Source organism: Gavialis gangeticus, unplaced genomic scaffold, assembly GCF_001723915.1.
Source record: "Gavialis gangeticus isolate Ggan-Ray unplaced genomic scaffold, GavGan_comp1, whole genome shotgun sequence".
NCBI lineage: Eukaryota > Metazoa > Chordata > Crocodylia > Gavialidae > Gavialis > Gavialis gangeticus.
In genome coordinates this window covers 62,659,630-62,672,813 of record NW_017728993.1, presented here as the reverse complement: position 1 = coordinate 62,672,813, position 13,184 = coordinate 62,659,630, and the positions used below count along the sequence as shown (strand labels likewise).

At 41.1% G+C, this 13,184-nt stretch overlaps 1 protein-coding gene across 1 annotated transcript in view; it reads right to left on the bottom strand.

Annotated features, from left to right (window-relative positions):
* Positions 1-13,184, bottom strand: part of RFWD2 (ring finger and WD repeat domain 2) — a 288,015-nt gene that overhangs the window by 73,659 nt on the left and 201,172 nt on the right. The window contains exons 19-20 of the mRNA XM_019528351.1: positions 9,371-9,495; positions 7,452-7,612 (exon numbers count right to left, since the gene is read on the bottom strand). Coding sequence (XP_019383896.1) covers positions 7,452-7,612; positions 9,371-9,495 — 286 coding nt within the window. The remainder of the gene's footprint in view (positions 1-7,451; positions 7,613-9,370; positions 9,496-13,184) is intronic.

The window sequence follows — 13,184 nt, the reverse complement described above, 5'->3', positions numbered from 1 at the left end:
ACAGGCATGACTGGGTAGCCTTTGATCATGTATCTGAATTACTTCAAGCTGTGTATCTAGTTAGATCTCAGGTTGCTCACTCACAAGTATCATCCAGAGGCAGATGGAGATTCCCTCTGGAGGCAGGCAGTTCACTGATCAAGAGTTTCAAGAGACAGAGCAAGTTTCAGATGGTCTAGCTCTTCTCTCTCTGAGTTTTCATCATGGCTACTGCTCCTCCTCCTGGGCAGTACTTAACTTATATAGACCTTATGATTTCATTTACCTGGTCCAATGAAGACCAGCACCTGTTGGCTGCCAGCCAGCCAATTTGAAATACATCACTGGTTGCTGGGTAGACTGGCAGGGTCTCTAGCCTCCTCCCAGTCAGGCTGGCATTGCTTAGAACAATAGGGAGCATAAGCCCCTCACCCAGGTATGTGATACCAGTCAAGTAGGCAGAGGGAGCAGGTTTCCCCCCTCCCTCAGGAACGTATCCAACTCAAGTTACCTAAAGAGATGGGATGTCTCCCCTCTGCAGGAGCCATGTTAACCGAATTGTCACATAGCAGAGTTTTTGGGGAGAGACAGAGGTAGCATTCTGTCACAGGGACTTCTGGTCCGAAGATGGCGATCAGGTGGCAGAGCACCTTTCAAGAGGTGGGGCTACCCTTGTGGCCCTGGACAGGTCACCAAAAGTTGTTAAGCAGCTCTCAAGCCAAAATAATTCCTCACCCCGATCTAGAACAATGATTTTCAACCTTTTTAGATTGAAGACGCTCCAAAACTTCTCAGAAATTAGCAGCACCCCATTAAAAAAAAAAACTAATATAAAAATATTATGAAGAGTATAACAAGCATTATCATTGTATTATTGTTATCAACTGACTATATAATTACAATTATATTGCATTCACCCCTTCAGGCCACTGGCAGGGACCACTGCCCTAGCTCTGCCTGGCCTAGTGCAGCAGCTGATTCCCCACACATGACTCCAGGTGACTGGTGGGAATCTGGAACCACTGGGACAAGTTTTTTCCCTTAGTTATCCAGGGTGATCTTCCCTGAACTCCAGCCCTGGAGCAAGTTGGGGAGAATTAAGGGATGGCCAGCTGTCAGGGATGAGGTGTTAGGCCATACCTGGGGAGTGACAACGGGGTGGAAAGGGTTGGGCAAAAGGACACGCAGGTCTGGGAGGGGGTAGGCCAAGGGAGTACCGTGAACTGTTACTACTGCCACTGTAGGATGAAACTGTGCTGTGTTCCTCAGTTTTTAGGAGGAACAGTGCCAAACTGAGAAGCAGCCGCAGCAGAAAGTAGCGTAATGCAGACAGGCATGCCGCTTCTCTTACACATCTTCCAGTTCAGCCTCTGTATGCCTCCTGAAAACCAGTGTGCAGGACAGTGTCTCCCCACGATGGTGGTGCTGGTATCGCAGCATCCTGGGGTGCCACAATACCCTGGTTGAGAACTGCTAGTCCAGAGTTAGTTAACTTGGCATATCTAAACTCCATAGTGCATAAACTCCATGAGGAGCAGCCAACCCATTTAAGGCTCTCTAGGGGAAACACAGAGACACTGTGAACATAACTAAGTTTATGTGTTTATCAGGAAATGATTGCTAGATTACTGCAAATGGGAAACTATCAATTATGCATTTTGACCAAAAGAGACAAACAAGGGGAGCCAAGTTTGCTATATCAGGGATGCTCAGCCCACACCTTGCAGGCCAGATGCCCCTGGTGCTGGGTCAATCTGGCCTGTGGGGATTCCCAAAGATCTCCACATTACATTAGGTGTTCAGGGCTCAATCCTGATGCATGGCGGTAGGTGGGGTAGCATGGGTCCCAGTCCAGCCAGCAGACCCACCCTATGTTATTCATCTGCCTGAAGGGTCACAAGCATGTGCTCTACTGTGCTATATACCAAGGAGTCATCCACAGCATTTTGGGAATGAAGGTGAAGGAAACAGAGTAATATAATACTAGACCAGAAGCTATGTCAATATAAAGAGAAGGCACACTTTTCAAAAGTGTAATCTTTCATCGTAGGGAATCAACTGTTTTGGGGCTCAAACACTGAAAAATGAGGAAATGGCAGGGGCTGCCCTAGAAGCATTTTCAGTGGATCACTACTGCTGAATGTGACCACCTAGAGAAAGAGGCTCAAATTTAGAAGCCAGGGGAACCAGAGAGAACAGCATAGTTCTATCCTTTAATTATCTTCAACTGTTACCTGAAGAACTCTATCAGAAGTTTCTGCAAGGAAAAAAACCCCTATTTAACTTGAAAATAAAAACAATTAGTTTTGAAATGATTTTAAATCCCAGCTTTTACAAACAAAGCACAGCAAAGTAGAATGAAAATGATAAAATACTCTGAGTTTTTGGAAAATAGCTGAAGCTAAAACCGGGCTTTCAGGTTACTAGAACTATGACTAGATAAAGTAGGTTATTATGGAAGGACACTGAATAAGCACTGGGTATTTAGGAACATGGGAGATGTCATGTTAATATTAATAATTCTTCCAAATTAATTAGCAGTTAAAATTTGTAACGAGTCACTTTCAGAAATAATCTGAATTACCTAAATTAAATCTAGTGCAAGGGAGACAATCTGATGATTGTAAATTGTTGATGTCCCAGAGTAGCTCATGCATGCCAATATAGAATCCTATGAGAAATAAAACAAATACATGACAGAATAAAGATACTATTTAATAATTAATGGTAAAATAACTGCATGTTATTATTTAAAAATTTAATTAAATCTGAGATATTGTCAAGAAATAAGATGATTTAATGGTCAGCGCTGTCATTAATGGTCTGAGTTTTGGCAAGCCACCTCCCCCCACCCCCCAAGTCAATTTTTGTTTCCTAAAGTGGCAAGCCAGAAAGGTGTGTACAACACACTTGTTTCAGAACAGTAGTTATAAAATCTAAGAAAAGGATCATCTGAAACTAATGAAGCTGGCTATTTTGGTAAAGAAGGCTGGGTTCAGTCATTCCTCTAAAAATTCCTGGCAAGACTGGTAATTAACCTAGCACACCAACTAGCAACTAGTTTTGGGGAATGATTACAACATTACCAGAAAAGCCAAGACAGGATAACAACGAAAGTGATGGATACAAAAGATACTTCTGTCACATAACATCTGAGGGAGATCTGAAGCCTCCTGAATATCCAAGAGACTTTTGCTGCTGGTTAAATGGTTCAACTCCCAGAAACAGCTAAATTGATGATTTGAAGAATGACCCTGAGATGAGCAAACATGAGCCAGTTCTCTGTTCTTCCAATCCGTATGTTGATTCAAAGACATTTTTCACAAAGTTGCAGTGCCATTATGTTAGTACTTGGAGAATACACCATTAAAAGTGTTCCAACTCCATGTCAAATGACCTTTAAGCAAAGTACAGTATATATTCCCAAACTGCTTTTTTTTTTTTTTTTTTTTTTTTTTTAATAGAATGAGAAAACTTAATTAAAAACAAAAAAGAAAAAAAAATGCTGGTGCTTCTAATACATTTTCTTTTCTTTTCTGTCTAAAAAGACACAAATCTTTACCTAGGCTAATTTTCATGGCTTTTTTTTTTTCCAGCTCTTATCTCTATCTCCTTGCTGCTTATCAAGGCCTTGATATTTCTGCTTGGAAAGTCTCTCAGGCTAACCTGCTTATCTGCAGTAATGAACACTCATGCAAACAGGCACCAAATTAAATGGCTTCTTTACAGCGATTATGATAGATTGAGCCATGCTTAATCTACATAATCAAATTGCTTCTGTGTTAGGCTGTAATATCTTTTCTGCTGCCCTGGGAGCAGACCATGCTGAACCTGATCTCCAAACAGCAGGTTTCTGAGAAACATCAACTCAAGTTTGAGAGGGGGTACAGAGGGTTAGTTAAGAATAATGGAGTGACAGATGTAAGATGTACACCTTTAACTCTGGAATGTAAGCAGCCAGGTCAGAATATATTGTGCCCTCTCTTCAGGAAAGTTATGCAGGAGTAAAAGGAGAAGTTGAATACAACTGGGCCTTCATAAAGAATCATCTACATCCCAGATGTGTGATCAAGATATAGCCCTTAGAAGGGACTCTCCTATATGCAATCCTCAGAAAGAGATGGAAGAGACATTTCTATCTATCTTCTTGGTTCTGTTGTTAAAGCAGGGAAACTATCACTTCTGGTTTATACTGAAGAGTCCTAAGGCAGGGCAGTTCAACTTCTGAACAGCCAGGGGTTACATGCCCTGAAACCTGCACTAGGGGGGCTGTACCCCTGGAGCTACAAGCTGCACCTCTTCCCTTCCCTGCTGCACCATACAGCCCAGTGCTCCTCTTCCTTCACCCTTCTCCCCACAACACTGCCACGTGGCCTACCTCACCCTTAGTTTCCCAGCTGGAGTCTCCCCTGTTGCATCGCACCTCACATGCACCATGATCTCCAGAAAGCCACCAAAATCCAGTTATACAATGCAGTCATCATCCCCACTGTCCTCTACAGGTGTGAAACATGCATGACCTACTGCTGCCATCGCAAGAGCCTGGAAAGATATCGCCAATGCCTCTGGAAAAATCATCCGTATCAAATGGGAAGATCACCACGCAAATGCCTTGTTGAAGCCAATGTTATCAGCTTTAAGTCAGTGATCCTCAAGCACCAACTTCACTGGACCAGACAACGTGTGCAGATGTCCAACTCAATTCCCAAAACAAGTGCTCTATTCCCAGCTTAGCTGCAGCCTGAGATCTTGCAGCAGCCAGAGGAAATGACTGAAGGCATACCTCAAGAAAACTGATGCTGACAATCAAGAGCTGGGAGAAGATGGGTGCTAATCACCTCCAATGGTGCTCAATCAAGGGGCAGCCTGCTTCAAGGTAAAATGTATTGCTCTTGAGGCAGAGGGGAGAAAAAGGAGAGAAATCCTGGCCTACTCACCCCTGCAGAAAGACCTACAACTTCTGCAGTTACCTCAAGAACCACCAATGAGCCATAGTAAAGATCATTCTACCATTGAGGGACTGCTGATTAGGTAAAAAGGCAGTGGGTATTAAGCTTGTTTGCCCTGAGCACACAATATCCCAGGATGAGCAGAAAATGCTTAAAATATACCTGTGTAGTTTTCACCCTGTTTTCTCCCAGGGTAGTTTACACCAGGATTCAAGTAAATTATACTGGCATGGACTGTGTATTGTATTGGATCCTTTTTTATACTGGCATAGAGGCCAAATACACTGGTATAAACATGTTGCGTGTCCAAAACGTAAGCATGCCCCTTGTATAAGGGGGGGGAAATGAGAGGAGTGAATTTTCTCAGGTAAGACTGTATCAGCCAGAAATCAGAACTAGATCCTTGGCTCCGATGCATTACAAGAACACCAGAAAAACATTATTTTCTCTAAATATACTCCAAGCTTCACTAAAAACATATCCTGTGCTCCAGGTGAACTCGTGCAAGTATGAAGCCTTCTTAGAAAGGGACATATGATATTCCAAAAATTTCTTTGAAACTAAGAATAAAAGAACATTGTCCTTGAAAGGTTCATAATGGATGTACAAGACCCTTGTAACCATATGCTGGTGCAGTAATTTAACATGCCAACAACTCTAGCAAAATCTCAAACTCTAGGAGGATCCCCTGCAGTTAAGTGTGGGGAACATGCACAAGAAAGAGTACTTTTTGGCTCAGCGGAAGTGGATGCACTATTACGGGAGAAAGGCTAAGGCCTCCTGACAAAGAAGGGATCACAATGGTGGCTCATGAAAAAATGCAAAACACTGTACATAAAGTATCACAGGATATACTATAGCCACAGGTAAATTGCTGAAAACAAACACTCAGCCTCTAACTCATGAATCACATGTAGCTCTTCACTGCTCACTTTCTAAACTAGGAAAGGGTACTCTGGGTAGTCAAAGGAGAAATACATGGCCATTTAAAACAAACCCAGAAGGAAATGACATATGATCAGAACAGTGGTAGAGTCAGATAACAAAATAAGATCTAAATTATGATCAGACTGCACATTACTGAGTTGATTTAATTGTTGCATTACCATCCATTTATTACACAAATTTTTACATTCAGGTTTTAAAATCCTTTTGTACCTCTCTGTAACTCAATTTAATGGCTTATGAGGTGCTTAAATTTGAGTACCACTCAGACTAGAGTAGTGAGGGACAGTGTGATAGGAAACATGGGAAGAGGCAGGGAAAAGTAATCAAAAAGACTCAGAGACTTCATCTCTATTGCCTGGACAAAACGCAGATATACAAATCAATGAGCAAGGCAGGCTGACTGGAAATACTGCCACAAAGAGAAAAGTGGGGAAGGGGCACTTAAGTCTACAGGTTACTGCTGAATGGCCATTGTGGTAGAGATCCAAATTGAAAGTTGTACAGCTGCTAATGTCCACCTGAGTTATGCCATCCATATCTGTCTATAATAAGATTACTACAAAATCAGACCAAAAAAATCTCAGGGTCTAAAAGAATAAAAGTAGCTTTTATCTTTGAATGTGAGATGCAAATTATTTAAAAAACAGAGCAAGATCTGGTTTTGATTCTGCATTACTATCTAAAATAAGCTTGCCTTAAGTGACACGCAAGTCATGACTGTGAGGGCATTTTCCATTACCATTATTACTGCGAAGAGATTTTTCGGAGGCAAATATCTCAGGTTCGCCTTTAGTTCTTAAAGTAAAATTCCATATAGGGCAAGGTTTTTCTAAACCAATTAAATCCCTGATCTGCAAACATAAACACGAATAACTTTATACTGTATTTTTTTGCACATGCGAGTATTTTTATGAGGTTTTTTTTAAACACAAACTCTAACCAAATTTTTCCAAGCCAATCCAAGTCAAGAGCCTCACGATGAAAGCAGACAACGTAAACTACAGTATTAGTATGCATACTGTATATTTGAAATAATGATCAATAACAGTAATTGAGATGACTGCAACTTGTGCTTATTTTATTTATACATTTAATCATTCATAAATGGTTCCTATATTGAAATATGTAATCCTACACAGGCAAGATGCAATTTAAATAATGGCATATGATCACTTTTTTAACCTCACCAAAACTCCTTTAAAAAACAAACAAACAAAAAAAAAAAACCAACAAGATGTCAGGCCTATATAAAGAAACACTCAAAGGAATCGATTGCTACAAAATGCTGCTAAGTCTGCAGAAGAGGACATTTTGTGCATGCTATAATTTTGAATTTCTAACTTTTCTTGAGTTACAAATAGACTCATTAGCATGCACTATTTTTTTTTTTTTTTTTAAAAGTGACACGTAACGTTTCTATTATTCTAAAATCATGCCATCTACTACTGACTTGCACAATTCCAAGAAAGGTAACCAGGAAAATATCACAAGTAGGCAAACCTTCAACAATGCCATCATCTTAAATGAACATTTGGCATTTGCCCAGCTGCAATCTTAAGAGAAAGAAAAGCTTACCCCATCTGGCAGCGCCCTCCAGCACACAGCACTGACGAATTCATTTGTGTCATCCTCCTTCCGGTCCTTGTCCAGGACACTTTTGACTGTGTCAAACTTGAAAGTCAACAGTGTCTTTGAGAGGCCCTTATAGTACAGGTAGAGGGAGTTATTTTCACTTCCTATAAATAAAAGTCAACAAAGAAATGTTCTAGAACTGGACCCCATGAGTAAGACTTCTCTGATCCTCATCACAGATGGCTGCTGTGACTAGACTACTCCATATCAACATCACTCCACATCAGATTTTCAAGTTATTATGACTCAGTCTACATTACAAATTAGTCAGACTTGATTATAAGATTCCTCCAGTAATGCATATGTATTGTTGAGATCTTGTTCTGTAACTTTGGTAAAGCACAGATCATAGCTGAAGGTGCCCTGTATGCTACAAAATTATAATCAGGCCACTTCACTATTATAAGTGTGGTGCAAAGCGGGATTTAGTGATATAGAACACAAGATATAAAAAATAATATGATTCCTTGGCCATTATGTAGGTTTGAAAAACGGGGGAATGACAGACACTGCAATATTTAAAAAAAAGCACTACCCTGAAAGTAGAAGAATGTTCCTAGACACTTGAATGAGCCACAGCAGTGCAGAAGCAACATTTAGGGCAGAGACACTCAATTGGTAGCCTGTGAGACACAAACAATGTAGCTCCTGCGCTCCCACCTAGCTGCAGCTGCCCCTATTACCCTGGCTGCTCCAACAGCTGGGGTCCTGGCACTTCCCTCCCTCCCTTGGCTTGTGCTGCCTGCCCCCACACAAAGAGTGGGGCAGGATGGCACTGCACAGCCCTTGGTGCTGGGGAAGCCACCAGCCCAAAGTGCCCATGTGTCACAGTGCCATAGGGGAGCCTGCAGGGAGCTGAAGGTGAGGGAGGGATGCCATGCTGCATGAGAAGGTGTGTCTATGCATGCACGTGGTGCAGTAGGATGTGGGGCAGCAGGGTGGCAGCACCGCCACTCACATGCACACATGGGGCATATATCCTAAGAGGCCTGTGGCCCCTGCTAGTGCCCTCCCTGCAGTGTGCAGCTTGTAGGCCACGTAGCCCCTGACCATTTTGAAGTTGCACAGCCCTGATTTAGGGAATCTTTTTACCAACGGTGGAATTGTCTGAATTCTTAATTTATCCTCCATGAGTTCGCCATAATCCCCTGCAGCAGAAAAATGGATTTACGTAGATTCTATAGTACATCCTAGTGGAGAAAAAAGCCCCCAAAAAACCACAGCTCAGTGGAAGCTAGAGTCACTCTTTAAAATGACTTGCTTGGTCTACTAGAAAGTGGTCCAGAATAAAGGATACTGGACTGCTTTGGCTATACAGAGTACCATGCTAAATAACACATCCAAGACTACCCAAGCAGCTACAGAATTCTGACCTACTATAAGATGTTTTAGTTAGAACGACTGGTTAATAACTTTAAAAGATACATGCCATGTTCATGACACCTAATGCTGGCTGTTGATTTTTCCATAAAATTCTGAAGCCCCTGCTGGATGTTACATATATTACACAATTAACTGGTTAATTGTGCAATAAATTTAGACCAGCCAAACATACAAAGTAATTATCACAAGACAAAAATGACTATCCAGCTATAAAAAGAGCCAACCAGCTACAAAGTTAATGTTTAAAAACATGTAACAACTCTATAGTTGGTTTCTAATCAACTTTAATTTGAACGTGTAGCAGGACCCTGAAGGTTACATTAAAATGTCAAGCGCAATGACACCAGCTGAAAAACAAGTCTGGAACTGCAATAAATACAAACTCCACTAGGCTTAAACTCTTTATACCACTCTCTAGGGGGAAGGCTATGTGGAGGGCTGGGAGCTCTGCAAACATATGTGGATGCTGCTCTACTCACCACAGGCAATATAGTCTCCATTGGATGCCAGGCCTACAAAATTCTTCTCGTTGATGTGGCCCTTGAAGGAGCGCAGGCAGTGAGGTTTCCCAACGTTCCACAGCTTCAGCTGACTGTCTGTTGACCTGGTAACAGTCCAGAAAGTTAGAGTGTTACTATAAAGGTTGAGGATCCTGGTTTTAATTGAGACTTCTACTTTACACTATTACTTTGTAAGCAGTGCAATACTTACAAAATAAAAATCAAAGTCTTGGATGAATTCAAGGAAGTTTATTCAATTTCAGACAGACTTCAGTCAAACCATACTAGTATTAGTTATCATATTAATTTTAAAAAGTCAAATGCGTTAGCTGGCTGCATAAAAACTTTCCCAATAGTATTAGTTTTCCTTTTTCCTATACTACTGTAAATGCCCTGTCCTCCACTAGACTTAGTCTTATGACCTATGGGACCTTTATTGCCTCCTTCCTCCTCCCCACATATCCTAGACATATCAAATGCTTTTTCCTCTACAAACACCCACATCTGTCTCTTGGCCCAAAGGCTGGCATACTAGCCCATGCAATTTCCTTTTCCTCCTCCAACAATCCTAAGAGTATGTTGCTTTTGCTTAGTCCAGTAAGTGACAAACTATCCAGGATGATTTTCTGTTTTATAGATGATTAGAAAAAAAAAAATGTTCTGGCTTCAACCTCTTTTCTTTTTTAAAACTTTTTCCTCATCAAACCAACCAACCAGCCAATCAACCAACCAAACATAAAACCTCAAAAGGACTTGAACATTTCTTTCACATTCCATTTTAAAAGAAATATTTCTAACACTTGTTAGAAAAGCAAAAGATTCACCAAGAGCATTTACCAAGACTGGAGGAGGAGATGCAGGTTCAATTTCTGCCCCTGTCATCAGGGGGTCTGAGCCTGCATTTTCCAGCTACCAGGAAAGTGCCATTGCCAACAGGTTATATGTTTTTCAGGAGCAGGGTGCTCTCCTCTCAATCTTTTCCACTGACACTGTTTCACTTTGTACAAATAATTAAGCAGAGCTGGAGCCCAGGTACCTCCTCTTACCACCAAGGCCATCTGTACATGTTTGCACTGCAGTGCCAGGTGCTTTTAAAAGTACCTGGTGCTGAGGTGCATCCATTTGTATAAAAGGCAAAACGTGCGACAGCGCTGAGAAAATGGCAGCAGCATGCTTTTGAGCTAAAACACATTGAAGGTGTTTTAGTTCAAAAGCATACCGCTGCCATTTTCTCAGTGTTGCTGCACATGTCGCCAGTTATAAACATGCGTGCAATGTAGCGCTGGGCATGTCAGCTCACACGCCTGTATGCGGAACGGATAATTGAGTCTGCTCCAACGTGCCGGATCTCTGGCACATCAGAGCAGACAAATATTTGTGTATAAATGCTCCAAGCTATCAGAATATTCTGACTTGCATCACCATACTGGGGCTGTTCCTCTCTGTATAAAACACTTCTCTATTCAGAGAAGACAGTATGACTTTTTAGCTCAAGGTTAAAAAGCAGTTTAACACTTTTTAGGCACACATCCCAAATCATCCAAAACCCTTACAATTCAAAAACAAGAAGTTAGAGAGGAATTTGAAATTCTCAGCATGTTGCCAGGGACAAACTACCACTGATTTCCAAATGCAGCCCAAACAACTTCTTTCCCAAAGCATATTTATTCATATTATAATGCAAAACATTACCTCACATGTCAACAACAATTATAAGCAATAACAGAGATGAGACGACAAATGTAGTGTGGTTTATCAGTCTATAGCAAATGAGGTCCGAATTAAGAATCTGAATGGCATCTTTTGTTACTAGGACCTAGGGGAGAGGTTTGTTCTCTGAGCCAAAGAGACCTTCACAAGTGTAGGAAAAGTCCACATAGTGGGGTCTTTATACCTTACCAACCCTTGTTCCTGTGCCACCTCAACACCTCCCCCTGACTCCAAGTTAAGCACTACCTTTCCATTTTCTTGTGTATTGCTTTCATGTCAATACAGTGCAAGAATACAGCTCCTGGAAACATGGAGGGTGATTTCAGTTTTTAGATTGTTTTATCTCCCAGCAACATAGCAGCATTATGCTTCTTGCACTATTATGGAGGCAATGGTTAAATAGAGCTTTTAAAATTCTATGAGTGGCTAGTCAGGGACTACTACTTAAACATGCTTCCAAGATGCATCAGCACCAGGTTTCCCTCTCCTGTAGCTGTCAGAATTCAAATGACTGCTTCTCTGTTGTGCCATCAACCAACTCATCAGAAAGGCCTTAATATATAGGCACTTAACCTCCATGTTTTAGTGTCATACATTCTAGAACCCTGTTCATTAAAATAAAAATCCTTAAAATTTATTGCTAATGGAATGTCTTTAATGCTAACAAATTCATATCAACCTCTAATTATGTTTTCATTGCTCAAGATAAGTGCGCCATAAAGCAAGAAAAAAAAAGTATCTGGCACTAGACAGCAAGGAGAGAAAAAGGCCATTGATCTTCCATCTGGAATGCTCCTGTCCCACTTAATACCCTCTACAAAAATATCCTGAATACACTGCTCCGTTAAATCAGACTCTTTGTAAAATAGGCCCAAAATCAATGGCCCCAGCTAAGCATGAGGCAGGTCTTTGCACCACCTTCTCTGAGCTCAAAGTCTAACTCAACCAGGCAGAGTGAATCAATCCAATCTATAAAACAACTTTAGTTGGAAATAGACAATTTGATTTGAATGTATGTTTTTTATTAAAGCAGTTAATCCTTGGTCATTAGAAACTTTACTGTCATTTTATCTCCTCTCCCAAGTTTTGGAAATCTAAAAGTGAAAAACAATCTACTTCCTTTCAAATTAATTTCAGCACTCTTTGAAAAAGGGTGTCCCAGCTCTCAAATCACAATCCCCTCACACTGCTGTTGCCTTATTTAAGTCTGACAGCTCTATCAATATTTTTATTTGGGTTGTGAAATCAGCACTTTCAGAAGGCCAGCTCTCAAGTAGGACAGGGCAATTTGTCCTCAAATGTCCCATGCATCATGTGCCACTTGATCATGTATGTAAAATATTTCCTGCCTTCCACTAACAGAAAATACTTTTTTTTTCCTCTCTAAAAAGCATCTGGTTCAACAAAGCATAGATCTGATTTGCTTTTAAATTCAAAAAGAGGATTTAACACTTCTCTCAGAGGGATGCAATTCTGGTTAAAGAGAGTCAGGAATGGAACTGGTTAAAAAGAAAAAGCATTGAAAAGCACTGGGGAAGCTTCCACTGCACAGCTCTATCAGTGGGCCACCTTCATCTGTAACACTGAACACTCAAATGTACACCCTTAGTACTGACAACATGTTCCATTCCAGTAAGGCCCAAGGCCTCTAGAGTAGGAAATGCCAGTTTAACTCAACCGTGTAAAAATATTTCCCATAATGGCTTCTTGGATAGCTGTCCATAAACATAGCTCCTTTTTGACAAATTCAGTGAATCTCAAGCAGGATGCTGTGGCATCTTGGGGTGCCTTGAGATCCTTTCAAGGATGCCATGCAACATTAGCATTGCTAGGTGTGCAAACATGATTCACAAAATAAACCCAGGGAATTTGAACAGGAATCCAAAGTATCAAAGACATTCTGACCTCTTGTGATCTTTCTGAGTTCTTCACAACAGAAACATTTAGGGGTGCACTGATAAAGATTTTTGGGTGATACCAATGGCCAATTATTAATGAGCCATATCAGCTGATACCAATCCAATTGCTGATATGCAGCCCAGCAGCTTGGAGACCAGTGTCTGGCTGCTAAACCTGTTGGGGG